Source organism: Equus caballus, chromosome 26, assembly GCF_041296265.1.
Source record: "Equus caballus isolate H_3958 breed thoroughbred chromosome 26, TB-T2T, whole genome shotgun sequence".
Lineage (NCBI taxonomy): Eukaryota > Metazoa > Chordata > Mammalia > Perissodactyla > Equidae > Equus > Equus caballus.
Window position 1 is genome coordinate 40,901,343 of NC_091709.1, and position 22,254 is coordinate 40,923,596.

General features: G+C 47.1%; 1 protein-coding gene across 2 annotated transcripts in view; it reads right to left on the minus strand.

Annotated features, from left to right (window-relative positions):
• The window catches only part of KCNJ6 (potassium inwardly rectifying channel subfamily J member 6), a 268,323-nt gene that overhangs the window by 81,956 nt on the left and 164,113 nt on the right, over positions 1–22,254 (minus strand). For both annotated transcript variants that reach the window (XM_014736374.3, XM_070252199.1), the window contains exon 3: positions 723–1,643. In XM_014736374.3, the coding sequence (XP_014591860.2) occupies positions 723–1,643 (921 nt within the window). The remainder of the gene's footprint in view (positions 1–722; positions 1,644–22,254) is intronic.

Here is a 22,254-nt window from a genome sequence, read left to right on the forward strand (position 1 = left end):
GAACACTTCAATAAAAACAGACCATTTCTCTATTCTGAGAACAGATCATCTTCCCTCAAACACACCAATGATTAGCCATTAGCAGCAGGAGGGTCAATAGGGTTTTCAGGGTTTTTTTCTTGCTCGCTAGAGTTATTTACTGGGTCTACAGTATTATGCCCACTTGGGGTTCAGCAGGTAGAGTATGGAGAAGGACAGCAAGTGCTCACTTGACAAAAGAAAAATCAATGCTGTGGGTCTTGCAAATAGCTCCCAAAGAAGGGGTGAAATCGCATTTTTATTAAAGCAATTTGTCAGAGTTCCTTTGAAAGGCTTAACTTCTTCCTTCTGGCTTGGTGATTAATAACCTCAAGTATTTAAATTAAGCAATGTTTTAGAGGTATTCATAAAGTGCTTTAGAGACAGGTCAAATTTTAATTTAATTTAATATTTGGAAATTTAAAATATATTAAGTGGTGTTTTAAAAAAATTGTTTATTAATTTATTTTCCAAAGAACCTTCAAAAAACTAAATGGTTAGACTTCTTGGTGGATATGCTTAAGGTTATAGGACACATAGACATATTGTTTCATGAAGCAAGGGGATGCTGTTAATAGTAGTGAGTGAGATTCAGTTTTCCATATTTTGTCATAAATAAGATCATTGGGTTTAAGTGAGTTTTAAACATCCAGTTTAAAATGAGCATCGATCCCACAGACATCACAGGATAGAGCACACCTTACCTGTGGCTTCCACCATTCCTTCTAGGATGACCACAATTTCCAGTTCCTCCTTGGGTAGCTGGGCCTTGGAGATCTCCCAGAAAGGACTCTGTTGGTTAATTTCGTGGCTGATGATGAGTGGTGACACCAGAAACAGACGGTCATCCCCGGTGTAATAGCCTACGTTGATGTCCGTCTGGTTCAAGGGGATGAACTCCCCCTCCGAGGTCTGTTTGGATTTGATCAGCTTGGCTCTGATGGAGGCCTCCACAATGTGGGAATTCCTAAGATCCCCGACTCGGAACATCAGGCACAGTTTCCCATCCCGCATGGAGATTACCGCGTGGGTGGAAAACACCAGGGTCTCTGCCCTCTTCTTGGGTTGCGATATTTTTACAAACATGCATCCCACCATGAATGCATTGACAATGGACCCCAACACAGATTGGATTAAGAGGAGAATAATTCCTTCTGGGCACTTGTCCGTGATGACCCGGTAGCCATAACCGATGGTGGTTTCTGTCTCTATTGAGAATAAAAAAGCAGAGACAAACCCATTTAGGTTGGTGACACAGGGAGTCCACGAGGGGTCCTCTATGTGGTCCATATCTCCTCGGATGTATGCGATTAGCCACCAGATCATCCCAAAAAAGAGCCACGTCACTGTGTAAACCATGACGAAAATCAACAGGTTGAATCTCCACTTGAGGTCTACTAAGGTGGTGAAGATATCAGTCAGGTAGCGGTAAGTCTCCCTGACGTTGCCATGATGGACGTTGCACTTCCCATCTTTCCGAACGTACCTCTGGATTTTCCTTTTGGTCCGGTCTCGGCTGATGTGTCTTGGCAGGTCATCCCTGGCCTGCTTAGGCAACTTTGGCTGGTGAATGGCCACAGGGCTCTCGACATCCTGATCCATGGAGTCGCCCTCCAGGACGTTAGCTGGTGGTTGGGAGAAAAGAAAAGAAAGAGCGAATGAGATGCTGGATCTTTGGGGACCATGGAAACTGCACTGTGTATGCTATACGGTAGTGAAACCAAATGCCATATGTGTAGCTATAAAGAGAGTAGATGAAGCCATTTTTATTTGGTGTCATCTGGACAGGCTCTAGTTGACTTGGACTCCTGTGCTCTTCTATCTACTTTGTGTAAGTACTTCACCACCCTTCCCACCAGGACAGAGCTTACTGCGGTGAGACTGTTTCCCTGCCAGCAAGCTCTAAGAGGCAGCTCTCAGAGCGAGACGTCTCCCCCCTTTATCTGACGTGCCATGGCACTGGAGAGGCAGTGCAGTCTGGGTGCTCAACCGTTTGCATTCAGACAGTCTTGGTTCTACCACTTAACAATTGTGGGCTCTCGGACGCTATATGTTGTGGACTGAATTGTGACCTCCCCCAAATCCATATGGGGAAGCCCCAACCTCCAATGTGACTGTTTTTGGAGAAAGGGCATTTAAGGAGGTAATTAAGCTTAAATGAGGGCATAAGGGTGGGGCCCTAATCTAACAGAACTAGTGTCCTTACAAGAAGAGAAAGAGACACCAGGGGCATGCACACAGGAGAGGCCACGTGAGGACACAGTGAAAGGTAGCCATCTGTAAGCCAGCAAGGAAGGTCTTCCAGACCAACCAAGGTCACCAGAAACCAACCCTTCTGGCGTCTTGATCTTACACTTCCAGCCCCCAGAACTGTGAGAAAATAAATTTCTGTTAAGCCCCCCAGCCTGTGGTATTTTGTTATGGCAGTCTGAGTAGACAAATACACTATGCAAATTCATTGACCCTCAGTTTCTGCATTTGCAAAATGGCGGCCACGACACCTAATTTGTGGGGTTGTTAAGTGAAACCACATGTGTGATATGTGCCCACGTGCAACAGACAAGTAATCAACATTCCTTTGTAACAAATTTTTTCTTTGCTACTCTCCTCGTATCTGGGGAAAAAATTTTGAGCAAGGTCTTTAAATTGTCAGTCAAATTTCAGAGTTAAAAAAAAATTCTGGTTTTTGTTGGTAAGTGTGTACCCATTATACTCTGTTGGTTGATTCAATGCCAAGGTTAAAAAAATAACCTTGTGGGGCTGGCCCTGTGGCCTAGCGGTTAAAGTTTGGCATGCTCCACTTAGGCAGCCCAGGTTCATGGGCTCAGATCCCAGGTGTGGACCTACACCACTCGTCAGCCATGTTGTGGTGGCAACCCACATATGAAATAGAGGAAGATGGGCACAGATGTTAGCTCAGGACAAATCTTCCTCAGCAAAAAAAAAAAAAAAGAAAGAAAGAAAGAAAAGAAAAAACCAAACAAACACCAAACAAAAATAACCTTGTGGGGAAATGTTCTCTCTCTTTCTACGTGTTTACACATTTGATTTGGTTTCTGCTTCACCATGTAACATCTGCCATTTTGGCTTGTGGTTGTTTTCTCTCTGATGGCCTTCATGATTAATGCATCGGTGCAATCATTAGTTCATGATGCCTTAGGAAAACTGTCCTACAATCTGAATGCAAAGGGAAATTTGGAACTGATACTGCCGTTAAACACATATACACCGCTGTATGAAATTACTTGTTCAACCAATAACTTTAAGGCTTTCTAAAAGTTTGATAAGCAGTTCCCTCCCCCAGGCTTTCATTCTTTGTGCCTTGACTCTGCCATGCGTTTCTTGTGTGGTAACAATGCTTTCCCCCTGGTTAATGGAGAAATGTAGTTTGCTGAGAAAGCATTTCTCTGAATCAGAAAATAGCTGGGAATGGGTCCGGAGTGGTACCCACTTAACTTATGCATTAACCTTGCTCACGGTTGGTTAGCTTCCTTAAAAATCAGTCCCATAGATCTGTTTTTGTATCTCGGCACAAGGAAGAGACCACATCTGGTCTGTAGAATCTGCTGTTGAGTTTGACAACTTTGACTTTTAGATCATTGCTCTCAATAGCCCTTCGTGTGCAAATGAGAAACTTTCTTTTCCCCCCTTCTTCTTCTTAGAACAGACGCAGGACAGGAGTCAAAGGGAAGCAGCTGAGGCGGGGACAAGATGGAGGTGCGTGGAGTATCTGGATGGAGGTCAAAGGCAGTGTCCCCGCTCATCGCCAGCACTTGCTACAAGGCGGGATATTTTTGGCCCGGAGTGGTCACATCTGAGCTCTCATTGCTAATTTTGCTCTGAGTGGGCGTCTCCAACGATGACTTCATGTGGGACAAACTCAGGGCTCAAACCCTGCCAGGTTGGAGAGGCCTTGTCTGCAGGCTTGGTGTATGGTCTGGCCTTGACCCCGGTGGTAAGCCTGGCGACTGCAAAGCCACCCTGAACCCTTGTCTCTTCCAGTCCTTCAGTGGAAGAAGAAGATTTGTCAGGTTGGCTGCATTTTTACAGTCTTCCGTGATATTCCATACTTAAAACGTCCTGGAGGAAATCTACACTTCCACCCTTCCCAACCCCCCCAACTTGAAGCTGCTTCCCAGCTTTTCTAGCTCAGCAGTCACCTTCCAGCTCCAGGTGTTTGTCCTGAGCTGGAGAAACCTGTCTGAAGGGTTAATGAGAGAGTAGAGTTAAGGCGTCTGGGAAGTCCTGGGAGCCTGCCAGTTGCTCCCCCACATCAGTTTTTTCCCTTTTTCTAGCTCAGGACTGAAGCACATTTCTGGCCTCCTTCGCATTGGGGGCGGCCATGTGCCGAGTCCTGGCTCATCTGGAGGGGGTGTGCCCTTCCGGGCCAAGGCCTTGGGTAGTGGATGCGCCCCCTGCTATGCCCTTGCCCCTTCTATGGGAAATGACAGAGTCACAAAGCAGAGGCTCTGAGTCCCCAGTTGATGGCAGAGAGCTGCTATCCAACTAGAAACAAGGAAAAAATCATTGTGTTTGAGCCATTATGTATTTTGTGTCTGTTACCAAATTGACCCATATCTCTAATGTTACTGGCAGCAATACCGACAGGAAGAAGCAGAGAGAAGAGTGACTAGGGGGACCAGTGTGGGAAAGAGCAAGGAGAGAGGAGGAGAGTGAAGATGGAGTGTTGAGTTGGTGTCTATAATGAACGAGCAAGTGGGTAATCGAATGCTTCTGTTTGGTGTTGGGGGAGAACGTAAATGCATATGCTATTAAGTGCCTTTTAAATACAAACAAAAATGAAAGTGAACAAAGAAAGCCAAACCTCCTCGGGAGTGTGGTGGGAAGGTGGCCTCAGAGGTGCTCCTGCAGGTGAGGCCGTGGATGCAGGCACAGTGCATCCATGGGAAAACGGGAAGGGGCGCAGAATATGTCACCCCAAATACACCTCTTTGGCATACTGGTTATTTTGAATTAAATGTACTCAAGAAACAGCTGGTGCAAGAAGGACACCTGACCCTCCTTTGTCCTCCTGAGAGCAGGGGATCAATCTCCCGTGTGGCAGCGACCCTCCCTGGACCAGGAGGAGAGAAGGCATCCTCATCAGCAGAGGCAGGGAATTGAGGGCAGAAAAGCCTGTATATAAAACACCTTGTTCACTAACCCACTTCTTCCTAGTCACTTCACCATTACCCATGGCCCAAACCCCTTCGGCTTGCCAATTCTTCAGAATTTAATGTTTCTGTCTAAAAGATACAAAAGCTTCCTGCTCTGGTCACTTCTTTGGGTCTTCATTCTCTTATGAGGGCTCCTGTGTACACGTAAAAATTCAATAAAATTTGTATGCGTTTCTCCTGTTAATCCGTCTTATGTCAGTTTAATTCCTAGGCCCAGCCAGAGACCCAAAGAAGGGAGAGGAGAATTTCTTCCCCTCTAAGATGGGGAGATAAGCCTGGGGGTCCAGCGTAGGAGTGATTGGTGGGGAACAGGCACAGAGTTGAGAGAAACCAACCACAGGACCAATGGCCTGTGAGAGCGCCGCGAGAGAAGAGGCTGAAATAGGAGGCCCAGGGGGCAGGAGGGGCGAGGCCAGGGAGGAGGCGGGGGCAGAAGAGGGGACGGAGCCTCGAGGCTGTGTCCAGAGCGATGGCAGGGAGCCATCCAGGTCTGAGCCGCGAGCAGCCTCAGCATCCGGTTCGCACGCATGCAAGTGCGTGCCGGGGAAATACAGAGGGAGTGTTAAGGATGACTCGGAACGTTTCTTTCTTTCTTGCAATCCCAGGTGTGAATTTGAGGGGGTGATCTGAATTGCATTTGCAAGAGCATTTTGAGCTGCTCAGCAGGGAAGCTGCAGCTGCGGTTGGAAAAGCAGACTTTTCTCCCTATGTTCCTTCACAGCCCGTGGCACAAACAGCTTTCACCACCCTCGACTCCCACGGCCCGCACGCCCTCTGGGGACCTTGCCGTGGAACTCCCGGCCATGCGCATGCGCGTTGGCCACGCAGTCAGACCGTCGCCCCTCTGGTCCTCCAGCATCGTGCACTGGCCTGGACCAGAGATAATGTGGAAGAACTCTCTGCTAACTGGGACGTGCTGGGCAGCTTGCAAGAGGACCGGAGGAGAGGCGCCGAGGATCTTGATGATTTAATTGACTCGAGTTGCTGTTTTGGATTTTGGCTTTGAGTAAATGGAGCCTTTGTGAAAAAGCCAGTTTTTTATTTTCTCCCTATCTGGTTTCTTTTTTCTCTTTTAGAAAGATGATCAGTTTGCATAAAACTAGCGAAAGTGCGAAATAGCCTGGTGTTGAAGTTTAACCTGAAAGAAGAAATAACACATGAAGATTCACAAGCTGGAAGGGGCCTGGCCCTTGAATCATGTCGTGGAATTTAGGGTGCAGAGCTTGTGGGGCAAGGCTGCCTCTGTGCTGGCCCTGGCCGGTATACTTGTTCTCCTCATGGGAAATTCTTGCATTTTGAATTATATATGAATTTTATGGGTGAAATTACCAGTATCTAAGAAAATGTTCGAAGGATTCTTGGAGAATTTTTAATGTCATGGGAATAACCTAACAGAAAAACAGATCTCAAAAGCACATACAAGGTCAAGGATTGGAAGGAAATGCGTGCAGGTGTTAATAGGGTCCTTCTGGGTGGGGGGGGGGGGGTCTTATGGGCACTTTTAATTTTCCTTTTAAACATTCTGATTTTTCCAGATTTTCTTTTTTTTATTTTTTAAGATTTTATTTTTTTTCCTTTTTCTCCCCAAAGCCCCCCAGTACATAGTTGTATATTCTTAGTTGTGGGTCCTTCTAGTTGTGGCATGTGGGACGCCGCCTCAGCGTGGCTTAATGAGCGGTGCCATGTCCGCGCTCAGGATTCGAACCAACGAAACACTGGGCTGCCTGCAGCAGAGCGCTCGAACTTAACCACTTGGCCACGGGGCCGGCCTCCTCCAAATTTTCTAGAATGCATTTATGTTACTTTTATAATCAGGAAAAAAAAATGTATTTTCAAACAGAATGTTGAAACTCTTCTGGCCTGTGGTTTATGGAATTGAGCACACAAGGAGCTAAATATTTATGAAGTACTTGATCTGAAGGTGTCCCATCCCATATATCCAGCAATTGAGAAACAGACATTTGTTTTACTTTACCTGAATCTGAGAAAATCATAACTAAACCCTGTGGGCCCTTGTGGGGGAGGAGCGGTGGGCATACAGAGCGTCTGTGGGTCTGAGACCACTTGAGGGGCAGGTGTGGAGTAAATTAGAGGCAAGGTTGGCAAACTTTTTCTGTCAAGGGCCAATAGTAAATATCTTAGGCTTTGCAGGCAACATAGGCCTTGGCTGCACTTTTTAGTACCCTTTGAAACGTAAACTTATTCTTAGCTCGTGGGCGGTACAAAAAGAGGCTGCGCGCTGGGTTTAGCTCTCTGGGCGGTGCTTTGCTGGACTCTGGATTGATTAGAAGGATGCAGGTAAGAAGGAGAAATGGGCTAGGTGCTGAATTAAGGGAATAGCCATGAGAGTGAAGAGGTGGCCATGGATTTGGGGCCAAATAAGGCAGAAGTAAAATAATTTGGAGATTAGCGGCTGTGGAGGGGAGTGGGCGGGAGAATGTCTGGGGCATGGCAGGATGCTTGGGAGAAGGAGGGCCAGGGGTGATGGCGGTTTGGGCTGGTGCAGTTTGAAGTGTCTGCAGACACCCAGGTGAGCTCTCCTGTGGGGGATCAGGTGTGTGGGGCCGAACTTAGCAGTGACCTGGACAAGATTCCCAACTTGGAGGTTGTCAATGCAGATGAGCGGAAGTGGTAACTCTGGGGGTGGAGGAAAGTTCCCTGGGAGACTGCAGAGTGAGAAGAGAATATAGAAGACGGAATCCTGGAAAACAGTTACATTAAGAAGTCAGAAGTAGGGGAAGAGCCAGAGGAGGGGCTGAGGAAGGGATGAGAGACATGCGGGGAAGGAGGAGAAGGCTGGGGCAGGAAGCCATGTGGGGCCAGCATCTCAGGGGCAGACAGAGGGGGTGTTATTCGGCCTATGCTGTGGGGCAGCCACATGCTCCCTTGGAAGAAGAGCGATGAGTCTATTCCATATTCCTTGTATCAGAATAACTTCCAAGTGGATTAAGAATTTAAATGCAAAATAATAAAAACTCCAGAAGGGGTAGATATGAGTATTTTTATAGTTCTAAAAGTTGAGAAAGCCTTTCTAACCATGATAGGAATCCAGAAACTATTTTAAAAGGCTGGTATTTTTGTCAACAGAAAAATCTTAAATGTTTGTAGAAAAAGTAAGAAGAAAAACCAGGAAAAATATTTGTAACACATAACATATAGAACCCTGATTTACAGAAGCAGTCAATACCCCCGATAGAGAAAGTGATCAAAGGAAGTGAGTGAGTTCATAAGAGAAGAAATATGCAGAGCTCTTTTTAGCTAAAAAGCCGTGTATTTGGAAATATGGGAAGACTGTTCACTCACAGCAAAGTAAAAGCAGTGCAAATATAAGAACGTTTCTCACCCCAAAGTTGACAAAATTAAAAATAAACAAAAACAGTATGCAGAGTGTGTGTGTTGGGAGAGGCAGGGGAATTGAGAACTCATATGTATTATCAGACGTGTAAACTGGCAGAGTCTTTCTGGAGGGCAGGGTGACGGTAGGTATCTCAATGTAGAAATGAGTAGATGCCTTGGCTTAGCAATTCAGAGTCTAGACATTTATTCTAAGGAAATAATTTCACAAACATTCATCAACTGTATGCAGAGGATGTATTGCAGCCTCTTTTATAATAGGGAAAAATTAGAAATGGCCTAAATGTCTACCAACAGAGCACTGGTTCAACCAGTTGTTACATACAGAATCAATGGAATACTATGCAGTCATTAAAAATGATTTTCCAATATTTTGGGGTCTTCACGTCTTTGTCCAAAGATCACGCTCTTAATGAAGCCTACATTTAACCCCCTTTGGAAAATTGCAATCACGGCTGCCTAGTACTCACATTTTCGCTTTTAACCATTTTTAAGTTGTAATTCTGTACACTTGGTGTTAACTGTATTCAGATTGTTGGGCAGCCATCACCACTATCCATCTCCAGAGCTTTTCCATTTTCCCAAACTAAAACTCTGTGCTCGTTAAACACGAACTCCCCATTTCCTTCCTTCCCCAGCCCTGGCACCCACCGTTCTACTTTCTGTATCTACGAATTTGACTACTCTCCGTACCTCATAGAAGTGGAACCATGTCGTGTTTATCGATTTCGATAAATTTGGGTTATCACATCACTCTCGTGCTATTTAATTCTTCTGTAGCACTTTTCACCTTCCGGCATGAAAGAGGTTATTTGTTATGTTAATTTTTTATGATCCGTTGGCCCCTGTTGTCAGAAGGTAAGTTCCCTGACCTTCTATGTGTGTTTCATTCACTGATGGATCTCACTGATGGAAAAATGCCCGGCACAGAGCAGGCCCCCAGCACCTATTCATTGAATAAATCGGTATGTGTTTGTCGGCGTGACGGTGGTCCATGCCACAGTGTGAGGTGAAAAAGCAGAATAAGAAACGTGTAGTTTACTTTGCATCTATCGCCTTCTTGCAATAACGTGTGTGTTTGTGAATGTGTGTGTGCGTGCGTGTACAATGTCCTCTAAAGTGCTAAGTTTGATCCATCTCTGAGTTGCAAATTTGTGGGTGTTTTTGCTTTCTTTTTCGATTTTTCTATATTTAAATTTTCCCTTAATATGCTTCTATCATCTAAAAAACCAGTAGGAAACATAAAGCTATTTCTGTTTTGAGTAACCAAAACAAATGCTGTATAGAGCTACTGAGCGATGGCCGCTGGGCTTGGCAGCTGGGATTCACTAGTGTGGGTTGAGTAGTGTCTCCCCGCAATTCGTGTCCACCCCAGACCTTTCCCGACTTGCAAAGAGGGCCTCTGCAGATGCAATTACAAGAAGGGTCAAGGTGAGGTCATACTGGACTAGGGTGGGCCCTAAATCCAATGAGGGCATCCTCATAAGAGACAGAAAAGGACACAGAGACACAGAGAAGGCCACGTGATGACAGAGGCAGGCACTGGAGAGATGCTGCCACAAGCCAAGGAAGCCTGGAGCTACCAGGACTGAGAAGCAAGGAGAGATTCTCTTCTAGAGCTTTCAGAGAGAGCACAGCCCTTCCGGCCCACTGATCTCAGACTCCGGCCTCCAGAACTATAAGAGACTACATTTCCGTGGTTTATGCCACCCAGTTTGTGGCAGTCACAGGAAACAAATCCAATTGCTGACTTTGACGAGGATGGTGTCAGCTGAGCAGTGGAGGCTAAGGCCGGATGGCAGTGGGGTGACTAGTGATTGGTCTGAGGTAGGGGATCAGGGAGAGGACATGCAGGCAATGTACTTAAAGACAGAGGGCGCTGGAGGGAGTTGACAGGGTGGGACTCATGGGTGTGTGTGTGTGTGTGTGTGTGTGTGATGGCTGTTTATGTGAACTGGGGGCGTTTTGAACACATTTACATGCTAAGAAGAAGCTGAAAGAGAAAGGTTGACCCTGTAAGGAAGGGGCACTGCTGGAGTGAGGTGTTTGATGAAATGGAAATCAATACAAAATACTGTCAAGAACAATATTTTGATGGAGGGTTAGGCAAATACAGAAACCGGAGAAACCTTCCTCCCGAGAAGTAGGTATGACGTGGGGAGGAGGGGAGGAAGACGGGAAGGGAATGTTGGAGACAGCTCTCTCAGGCTTTGTGTCGTGAAGGAGCTTCAAATTGGCTCATTTTCCAGTGTGAATTTCAAGAAAACCGTATTTCAGCAGACTCATTGAATTGGGTCTGCATCTAGCAATGCGAATCCGGAACCCAGCACAACTGCAGATCAGGCAAAGCCTCCCCCATCCTATCTGGTCAAGAAAAGCACATGTAAATGGATATTTATACACCCATGTTCACAGCAGCGCTGTTAACAACAGCGGAAGGGTGGAAACACCCCGAGTGTCTATGGACCGATGAACAGACAAGCAAAATGTGGTTCATACACACGATGGGAGAGTGTTCAGCCTTAGAAAGGAGGGACATTCTGACACGTGCTGCAACATGGATGAACTTTAAGGACGTTATGCTGAGTGAAATAAGCCAGAAACGTAAGGGCGAGTGCTGTATGACTCCACTTATATGAGGCACCCGCAGGAATCAAATTCACAGAGACGGAAAGTAGAATGGAGAGCACCAGGGGCTGGGAGATGGAGGAAGGGGGAGTTCGGGTTTAACGGGTACAGTCTCAGTTTGGGAAGATGAAGAGTCCCGTGGATGGATGGTGGTGATGGTTGCACAACAATATGAATATACTTAATGCTACAGAACTACAGGCTTAAACATGGTGAAAATGGTAAATTTTATGTATGTATATTTTACCACGATAAAAAAGTAAATTGTGTTAAAAAAAGAAGAGCAGATATATTTTATAAATTAGAGGAGAAGATTAGCTTCTAAAGGGTATTCTTGTCTTCCTTCTGGAAAAGGTTTACAAATAGCAATGGATTGCAGGCTCTGATGCTACAGGCTGAGGACAGGGTGGGACGTCCCCGTTCTATTCTTTATGTGTTTTCCGATATATGCTCCTATTTTACCGCCGAGACACAGTTGAGAGACAGCTCAGAGCTGTAGTTACAAGTGGTGCCTAAAGTTCAAATCAATAGCTTCCTTTTGGCCTCTCGCTCTGATGTGCATCTTTCTGCAGAAGCCCTTATCTGAAGATTTCCCTCCTGGGAGACTGGCAGGATGCTTGTCATTTATGTCTGAAGTGAAATGGAAGGTGAACTGGTTTTTATTCGTCCTGTACCTTGAGCTGTTGTGACTGTGGGAGACCATCGTAATCAGAAAGCCAGACTGGGAAGCTCAAAGTCATAGGTGGGTGTGGAAAACAGCTCCCACATTCCCCTGAGAACATGTGACAGCTACTGAAGGGCAAAGACTCCTATTGAAATTTTAGCTTGGGGGGTCCCACAATGTGAACCTAAATTTAGAACGTCTAGTACCCACTGCAAGGTCAGAGGACCAATGTTGCCTGCTCTGCGTGCGGATATGACTTTGTAAAATGTGCGATTTCAATGCTCAAAGGAGAGAAATGACAGGTCACTTTGGACTGGATGAAGGAGACTGACATTCAATACTCTGATTTCTCTTCTCAAAGGATTTCAAGAACCAGAAATTTCGACAGAATCATTAAGAACCTCTCAGGAGCACTGAATATAGTTGTGTAGGTTGTCCACTGCACAAGAGTGCCCAGAGGAGGGGAGCAAGAGGGCTGAAATCTAGTCTGTGCTCTGCCAGACAAACCACGTGCCCTTTCACAGGCCTGAGCCTGCTCAGAGGAAAGGGCACATTTTGAAATTTGCTCAAAGTCACGGTACGGGCTAGCAGCAGTGGTCCAGGAACCGTGGGCCACATTTATTTCATCCTCCTCCTTTTTTTATTACACGTGAAGAAAGTGAGGCCCAAGGAAGCCAACTGACTTGGCAGGAGAGAGCGCTCCGAGACCTTGAATTCCAGTTGAGACTCACCCACCTTCCCTGTTCTCTGAAGCAGTGGCTGCATTGGGCTTTTTCCTCCCTCAGAGACCTTGGACATGGTGGTTTTCTTCTGGGGCAGGAATCTGTTTACTGCTCTTGATGACCCCAGTATGGGTGTGCAGTCAACCAGGTCTGGGGTATCCCTGCTCTGCTGCCCACTAGCCCGGGGGCCTGGAGCACAGCTTCTTCATTTGCAAAACAGTGAAATGCCTACCTTGCTGGGGTGATGGGAGAATTCAATGACAGAACGTGTGTTGGGCAGTGTATCCTGGGGACAAGGTGTGGGGCTTTGGCGGCAGGCAGACCTGGATAGGAATTCTGCTCTTCCACCTCCGATCTGTATGCGTTTGTTCAGGCCACTTCTGCCTCTGAGTCTCAGCTCCCTCCATTGTAAAATGAGGGTAATAAGACCTTCCTTGGAGGGTGACTCTGAGAAAGAAACAAATCATGCAAGTATAGCGCCTGGTGCATGGCGGGCTTTGAACAAATGGCAGCAGTTATGATAGTGTCTGGGTCGAAGAAGGTACACAGTTTGTAGCTATAATAATCACTATTTTTATAACCTCAGCATTGTGTCCTGGAAACCGTGGGAAATTCAGAAGCAATCTAAGACACAGATGGGTAGACCCATCTGGAAGCTGAGAGCCTGCTTGGTAACACAGGACCTGCATACGGTCCTATATCAACTTGCAGTTGCATTCCACATTGTGGACAAAGACCAAGAATGTTCTAGCATGTCAGAGACAGAGGTTGGCAGTGCCTTGACTGATTGTCAAAGGCATTACGAAGGAGGTGGGAAGTGGTTGTATCCTTGAAGTGTGAAAGGCAGAAAGCCAACCCTCACTGACCGTCTACTGTTTGCCAAGTTCTGGGCCAGCACAACAGCCCACAGGGGAAGTGTTGACCCAGCTCGCAGATGAGGCAATGGAGGTCTGTGGGGTCGAGTCATTTGCAGAAGCTTACTCATCTAACACGTGGTGGAGAAAGGACTTGGTCAGGTTGGCCTGATTCTGGAGCTCATATTCTCTCCCTCTGCCACTGCAGATAGAGGAGAGGAAGTGTGTGCATATGTGCACGTGTGTGTGTGGTGTGTGTGTACACACAATATGAAGGAGAGGGTGGCAACGACAAGGATCTTGCCTCGCTTGTGTGCCAGTGGTGTGGGTCACCCCAGTGGAGTGGAAGAAGTGGAAATAAAGAGTGCTGGATTTGAGGGGTTGTGTCTGGGGTGAGGGTCAGCACTAGAGTGGGGTTGGCGGAGGTGGGGGAGAAGGGACTGGTAAAAAGGAAGACCTTCTAGGACAATGTGTCAGATTACAATCTGGTTAAGTGGGAAATTCTGGTGTCTTTTATAAAATCTTAAACTGGGAAGGGGACTGGCAGTTGGAGGGTGGATGAACATTTCTTGAATCCCTACTGTGTGTCAGTACTGAGCTCTGTGGCTTCACATGATATTTCAGTTTATTCCCGTCCTTAATAAACCTGTGTGGTAGATTGCATCGTTGATTTGAGAAGGCTGGACACGCTGCCTGAGGTTACACAGCTAGAAGTGTGTTTGGTCTGGGGTGTTTGACTCCAAGTCTGGGCTCTTTCCATGAACCAAACAACATAGAAACACAAAACACTCTAGTGGTGTTGAGCAGGATGGATGGGCTGTCCTGGAGGATGAGAGTGTAGAGGGACCACCGAAGAATCAAGACCCCAGATATGGAGGGGGTCAGCCACAGAGAGTGCTGGGAAGGAGCAGAGGGCACAGGAAGGGAGAAGGAGGAGTTAGAGGAGGTGAGAGGGCCCTGCTGTCAGGGATCCAGGTCAGGGAGGCCAGGGTGGTGCATTCAGCAGAGGAGAGGCCCTTGGGTTTGGCAGCCAGAAGACCACTGGTCACTCTGAAAAGAGGGGTCAGGATGAAAGTCAGGCTGCGGGGGAAGAGGGTGACGATGGGCTGACGCTCCAAGAGGCGTTTTGTCTACAGGCAAAGGAGGGAGGTGGCAGAGAGGCTGGGAACAATAGCACAAGACCTGGTCTTTCCAAATGTGGGAGTGAAGGAGCTAGTGGGAACGCAGCGATGGGAAATGTTGGAGGGAAGCCCAGGTACCGGGGTGAACAAGAGCTCTGGGGGTTGGGAAGGGATGGAATGCAAGGCCCAGGCGTTGCCCTCAGAGAGCAGACCAGCCCTTTCCTCTCTGCTGATGGCACCGCGCAAGGCGCAGAAGGGGTAACAAGGCAGTGCCCAGCTCAGAACAGCGATAGCCATTCCGGTCCTTTCTTCTTCCTGTCTATGGACCATGGTCATCCACCCTGGAGAGCCCACAGAATAGAACTGATTTTCCAGTCTTGAGGAGGGCTGAGGAGGGGATGAGGGAGGTGAGAAAGAGGTTTCTTAGTTCCCTAGTAGAGCAGAGACACAAGAACCCCTCCCTGGAGTTCTAGAACTGTGGGATGTCAGATCTTCTACAAAGGTTTGGTTAGCTCTTGAGTGAGGAGAGGGGACGTTCTTTCAGAGTAACCAGTCCCTCCCTGAACGATGGGCGTGACATTTACTTACACGTTTCCTGGGGCGAGACCGATTGGGCTTGCTCAGACCACACCACATCGTGGGTTTCCACAACCGAGGAAAGAACAGTCCAGCCACCCCCCACATGAGCCAGAGTTCCAATTTTAGACAAACGTTTCAGCCCACTGCCCACAAGCCCCTTTCTGTTAAGAATTCTAGTGAGTGGAAAATTGAATTTCATTTCCTCTGCCATCTCTCTCCTGGGGGCGACAATGACTGGGTTTCGGAAGGAGAAGGGTCCTGGATCATTCACCCTGAGCAGTGACCACGTAATTGAGGGTCGGGATAAGTGATTCCCACAAGGAAACACCTGTCAGGCCGCTTTGCTTGCTACCAGCAAAAAAAAGATGGGGCCCGGAGAGCAGGCATTCAGGGTGTTTGCTCTGCTCTAACAAGGTTTGTTTAATTTTACAAGAAAACTATTTCCCCGCACCATTTCCCCCCTTGACTTCACCTTTAAAGCACCATCTATAGGCATCATGTTTAACTTGAAATGTTAGCATTTGAACGCTGACTTCCTCTTTTCCTACAAGGCTTGCATCCTTGGAATGCATTTCAGTGATTGCATTAATTCCTGCATCAACAAAACAGAATTACTTTTACTGAGACGTGGTTTCAATTCCTAGCTAAACTCAATTGGAATGCAAAAGGCCTACATTTTGCACGTCATTAAATCTGTGTTTTTCCGGAGAAAACTGCAGAGCGTGTTTCAGGGTCTAAAGGAGAGAAGTCTGTCCTCTTCAGTCATTGTCTTAGCCCTCAGAAATGGGCATTTCTAGAGCCCGCGTTCTGTGGAGGGGAAATGCACTGGATTTGGGCTCTGAAGACCCAAATCCTCAGATAACCACTTCGTCCCTTTTCTTGGGCCATGACCCAACTTTTCTGCACCTCGGTGTCTTTGCTCCAAGGACTGTTGGCAGACAACTTACCCTACCCGCTTCCACTCTGATAAATATTCACTCTGTACAATTTGTTTTAGGAGGAAATAAGATATTTCTTCTAAAAGGAAGCTTGATGTATTTTTGAATGGTCTCTGTCCAGTAAGTAAATTGTGTCTTATTTTCTCTGGAAAGTAGATGAAGTATAATTTTGGCCATAAGTTTTGACAAGGTTTTCGGTGGATGTGAGAGTGCTGTTTCACCGTCTGCTCACTATGTGACTGTGCTTCACGAGGCTCGTATTTCCTGCAGGTTTCATAGAAGACGATGACTTTCTCCTCCTGCATCAGACGTGTCGGCGTCAGCCGGCTCTCACCTCCACCTTACCTTCTGTGTAACTCAGTTTTCTATAAATGTGTACTTCATTCTGGGTTCTCTTCAGAACGGCCCTTGATTGAAGCCGGCCTCTGCCGAGAGGGAGGGCCTTCGATCTCGCCGGCTTCATTTTCAGCAGTCTCTTGCATTGTAAGTGTTTTCCGAATTTGTTCGAGTCTGTGTGTGTTGCCCACCCCAGGCTCTGAGGTGCTAATGAGCAGATGTCGGAATCTTCAGGCTGGATGTGGGTTTCTGGTTTTCTATTTTCCCAGGTTCCAGGAATATCATTTTTCTTCTCAAAATTATCTCACTGGCTAGGGATACTTTATAAACAGCGTGTGGTGGGTTTCCCCTCACTAGGGCTGAGAGTAGGGGGATGGTTTCAAGGTCTTCCCACAGGGGAGGAGTTGCATGGAATGTGGCTCCATGCATGTCGCTCCCCCCTTCCTCTGAGGCCTCAAAAGCCTCTACAAAGGAGAGCTGGTCCAAGGATTCTCTAGAGGAGAGAGCAAGATGTGAGGAATCCCCAGACTCCCTGAGGCCCCCTCAAGTCCAGGAGACTCTATAAATTGGGCTAAGTCCAGTGGTGTGCTGTTAAAGTGGCTCTATAGAAAAATTTTTAAAAAGCCCTGATCTGAGCGTTTGCCAATTTCTGTTTTGTAAAAACTTCTAACAGGACTGATTTCAAACTGTCAATTGTTGACTGGCTCTCAAAATTCCCGAACATTTCACTATTGGCTCCCGTGAGCTGGTATCAGGTAATTCAGCCCCCCACTGGATCAAATCCTACATCCTAGAAGTGGGGGTGAAGGGATCCTGTTTTGTTGGGAGGTGGTGGGGAGTGAGGGTGGAGGGGAAGGGAAATAAAGGGATAATAGGTTTAGAAAAGCTTGCCTACCCTCCCTCTTGGAGAGTTCTAGAACAAGTTGGTATATTAACTTGTATATATACTACAATTATATATATATATATATAAAATATAATTGCTCAAATTTGTTTCCCCCAGAATTCCTGAAGCTCATGTAAGCTCAAGACAGCCTATGCACATCTGGGTTCCGTAGAACATGTATCTGAAATACACTTGGTTCGGTGGTTCCTGGAATGAAGACGGGAACCGGAGACTGTCAGGTCCACACTTTGCCTTCCTCACCATCTGCTCAGGGCTGGCCCACCTTGCTCTCGGTTCCCCTGACACAGCCCAAAGCTGCAGCCTGTGCAGACTCTTGGCGTCCCCTATTGTTCTCGTACCCGTGCACCCCACTCCTCCCCTCGCCTGGCTTAGTAAGGAGATACGTGACTCAGTCAACCGGTGACGAGCAAAGACGAGAGTGACATATTATCCAAATAGAGGAAGATGCTCTGACACAAATGGGAGGTTAGCTTAGACTCTGTTGCTAGACTCAGAGGGTAGGAGGAGGGAAAGATTCTAAAATAGAATCACGTAACCAGAAGTGGGGGCAGCCCAAGGCTGGGAATTACCTGCAGACTCCTCGAGGTGCTTTGTACTTACACCCAGGCCGTTTTCTCCCATGGGTTAGAGAAAGGACTCATCCTAGGTCCGAGTGTGGTGCTGCCCCTCAGGACGGCAGGGAGCCCCCAAACCTCAGCACCCGGGCTTTGGGTGTTTTGTGTGTTTATCCCCCTCCAGCCTTCTCCCCGAGCTCTTGTCTTGGGTGAACTATGATTTGGCAACCAGGGAGGCTGGTGCCAAGGCCAGTGCGGTGTCCAGGCTGGGCCCCACCCTGGGGGCTCAGCGCAAGTCCCCCACTCTCTCCAGAGAGCAAAGTGTGGGGGCTGCGGGAGGAAGGGGCACTGAAAGACTGAAGCAACTTAAAGTCCTTGAAGTGACTTGTTCTGTGGAAACCCACAGCTAGAGGCAGAAGGCAAAGGGACGTTAGCTCTGAATGAGGCCCAAAGCATCCTCGCTGGTGGAGGCTGAGGGCAAAGCCCCATCTCTAGAGCAGCATCTCCTGCAACTGTGGGAGCCGGATGGAATTCTTAGAGGAAAAACAGGGCGCAATCAAGTGCCCTTCCCTGAAAAATGCTGCTGTCCCCGCGGTGAGGTTATTCCCATCACAATGTCTCATGGGCCACCGGTGGCTGGGTTTCCAAGGGGAGAGGGAATGGTGTCATGGAGCTCACCTATGGGACGCGCCATTTGGGATGCACTTGGGGGTCTGGACTCTATAAGGGAGGGTGCCTCCTCTCCTCCTGGCTCTCGGTGGCTTCCCAGGGGGCTTAGGCCCTGGGTGAGCCTCACATGGGGTCTGGAGCGAAGCACAGCTTCAGGGCTCACCTCAAACCACATGGGCTATAATATGCATCCTGGCGCCTGAAGAGCAGGCTTAGCGCCCTGTGGCTACCATTTTGTTCCTGTAACTTCAACTGGGCGTCCACCATGTGCCAAGCACTGTGTGGGCCCTGGGGGGGTCCAAGATAAATAAAACACCACTCCCTGCCAGGGGAACTCCACGTTCTTTCCTGGCTGGAAACTGGTCTGAGCTCAGGGTGGGAGTAGGGGAGAGACTTTTTGGAATTAGATAAGACGTTCTTTTAAAAGTTGTTTCGAAAGAGGGGGTGACAACTTAATGGGTATGAGGTTTCTTTGCGGGGTGATAAGAATGCCTGGGAACTTGATAGAAGCAGTGGTTGCCCAATGGTGTCTGTGCACTAAATGGTACTGGAGTATACTTTAAGATGATTAGTTTTTATCTTATGCAAATTTCACCTTAAACAAAAGTTGCTTTGTCTGGTGAAAATCCAGAAGTCTGACCTCTCTGGAAGGTCATGAACCCCCATCTGCCTAAGCCTGAGAACCACATGGGCAGCTGGGAGATAGAGCATGTTGGGACATGTGCCCCCATGGGGAGATGGAGAGAGGCGAGGGCACCAGGCAGGTGGACTCGTCCATCACCAGCCTGGAGAGGCTTGCTCCCTGTTCATGTACCATTCACCTCTGCCATCCACAGAGCCAACAATCGCGCCCAAAGCCAGGCTAGAACATCTGGTAAGTCATTAATAACCGATAACTGTGATGAATGCTTATGAGCTTCCACTGACTTTAACATTTCCTGGTCACTTGCCTGGAGATACCATCCTTAACAATACTCTTGTACAAATTAGATGCGAGTTGCCACACTCAGCTGACTGCGGGACACAGAGCTTTTCTTCTGAGATCAATTTCCCAACAAATACTTTGGGTGCACCATATTTTCCCTTTATGAACTGGACTTGAATTTTTATTCCTCAACACTGTTTTCCTGGGCTGGCATTGATACGTCACCGGGGGAACTGCAGTTTCCTTAGAAAGCACAGCTGGCTCTTTCCTTGAGGGCACCCCCTACGTCAGGACCCGATGCCAAGAGGAGACCTGTTTCATTTTGACTCTTTTTGGGTAGGTTTGCTAGATGAGGAAGTCTCGCGTGGCGTTAGAATGGCCAGAAATAAGCTGGATTTGTGCCTATCATTCATTCGCTCCTTGAGGCGATTCTCGGCTTTCACCTGCAGTACTTTGTGGATTTCCACCAGGCATTGGAAATATTTGCATTTTCCTTCTTCTCTCAGCTCAGGCATTGTGTTTCTCTTGCAAAATGAAGTGCATTTGTAAAGTGAAGCAGAAGGAAAGTCAAGAGGGCGATCTCTCTGCAGTTCTTTGCTAGTTTTTTTGTTTGGTGTCATCTTGCTAAAAGGAGGAAACAGTTTTCCCAGCAATAACCTTGCATTTTGGAAAAACTTAAGACAGCTCTGAGCACAGTTGATCTCACATTGAGTCCTGGAAGGGAAAGACCGCATTGAGTCCTGGAAGGGGAAGACATCTGCAAAGAGGATTGTTGCTTCCTTCCTGTCCACTCAAGGCCTAGTGAGGGCGAGGCTAGAAGGCTCTGGGGTCAGGATCTGAGCACTAGTAAAGGCTCCGGGCTGGTTGTCTGTCCACTGAGCCATGTGCCCTGGAGTGTTTCTGTACAGAAAGGGGCAAATTACTGCATATCAAGCCAGAATAGCCCTACCATGGCCCCGTCTGGGGACTTAAAGCCATTCTTGTCCTGGGTTTTTCAAGTCTACGTTTTAAGCAGATTGTGAATGAACTGGGCCAGAGACAGAAGGACCTGTGGCTGAGACGTGCTTCTCATGGAAGATGGCTTTGGAAGAAAGGGAGAAAACGCTCACCTTCTGCGTGAGGAGCTTCTCATGGGGCTCGGCACCTGGTCAGCTCTCGGGAAAGCCTGAGTGGAAAGATGGGTTCCGGGACAGTGGTTTCTGGGGCATTCTAATGCTGTATTTTCAATGCTCAAATGTTCCAAGAGCATCATGCTCTTTTTACACAGTGAGACTGAGCTCTTTCTGATTCTCTGCCCACACAGACAAGTGGCATGGTGACAGGTGGCCCTTGGGGGTGACTGTGATGCCCCATTTGGCATTCTGTATCTCTGGGGACCAACTTATTAATAGCCCCTAGATTACAAATGGCCCCTGTGCTCTGTCTGCTGCAACGCTGTTTGGGTTTCATGCATTTGGGATGTGGTCCTTTTGAAATTACATTTTCTCCTGCTTCTGCGCTCCTCCCCTGGGGCCCATTGGCACTGCTGTGTGCTTTGCTCAGCCTCCCACTGAATCATTCTTGCCTTTCAGTTCTCCAGCAAAGGTTTATTTGATTTCTTTAAAGTCACTTGATTGAATTCTCAACGCAAGTACATACACTGAAGTAATTACATCTTCTCTTTTTTAAAGGAAAGATAGAAATCTGCGTTCTTCTCTAGACTTTGCCTTGCCTGTGGAACGCAACATTTGCAGATGACGTGTCCTTGAAAAGTCACGTTTTATCCAGTTGTGCAAACTTCTGGCTTACATCATAAATTCAGAGATGCTGGTGCTCCTGACCTTGAACCTGATACTCTTATATATGTCCTTTTTCCAGAGCTCCAAGAAATAGTCTTCAAATAAATTCTCAGGGAGACCAGGAGAGGTTTTGTTTGTGTGTTTGTTTTGACAGACCCTGCGTTGACTTGGATAATGCTGTTGATGACACAGTAAGGCATGATGGATTGGGTACCAGCTAACTGTCCTTCCAGCACCAGCCCTTTCTAATAACTTCCTGATACATACAAAACAAAGACGTCCTCTCTAGCCTGCAAGTTCCTCCTTGGATGGGCTGACAAGCTCATTTTGTCTGGAAAAAATGAGTACCTTTTGCTAGAGAGAATTCTGTGGTGGTCACCAGAGGAGGAGACAGGAAGCTTCTTGGTCTCTTGTGATCTCACAGTTCTGTGCTAATAGGGCAGCCTTTGGCCGTGTATGGCTACTGAGCTCTTGAAATGAGCCTTATCTGAATTGAGACGAGCTGTAAGTGCAAACTTGACAAGAGACTTTGACAATATAATGTGAAAAGTAATAGTGTGAAATATCTCATCAACGGTATTCATATTTATTACATATTACAATGATAATACTCTGTATGTATTGGGTTAAATCAAATATATCATTATGTTAATTTCACCTGCTCCTTTTTACTTGTAAATGTGCATACCAGGAAATTTAAGATAATACATGTGGCTGGCATTATGTTTTCACTGGACAGATTGTTACAGAACATCCAGTACTCACGAGTGCCCACTCTTTCTAGTGTGTTGGAAATGGAATTGATGCCAAGGAGTAGCCAACTCACTGACCTAAGTCAGAAAAAAAGGAGCTAACTTGAGGGCCCTGTCATTGGGAACAAAATTAATAAAAGTTTGGAACTAGTACAACTAATTGAAAAGGGTTGGGAGATTGCTGACATCCGTGCGTAAACAATTTTCCATCTTGGTTTGGAAGCTGTGGCCATTTAGCCAGCTCATTCAGGCGTGTGCTGGCTTTCTGCACACTGACA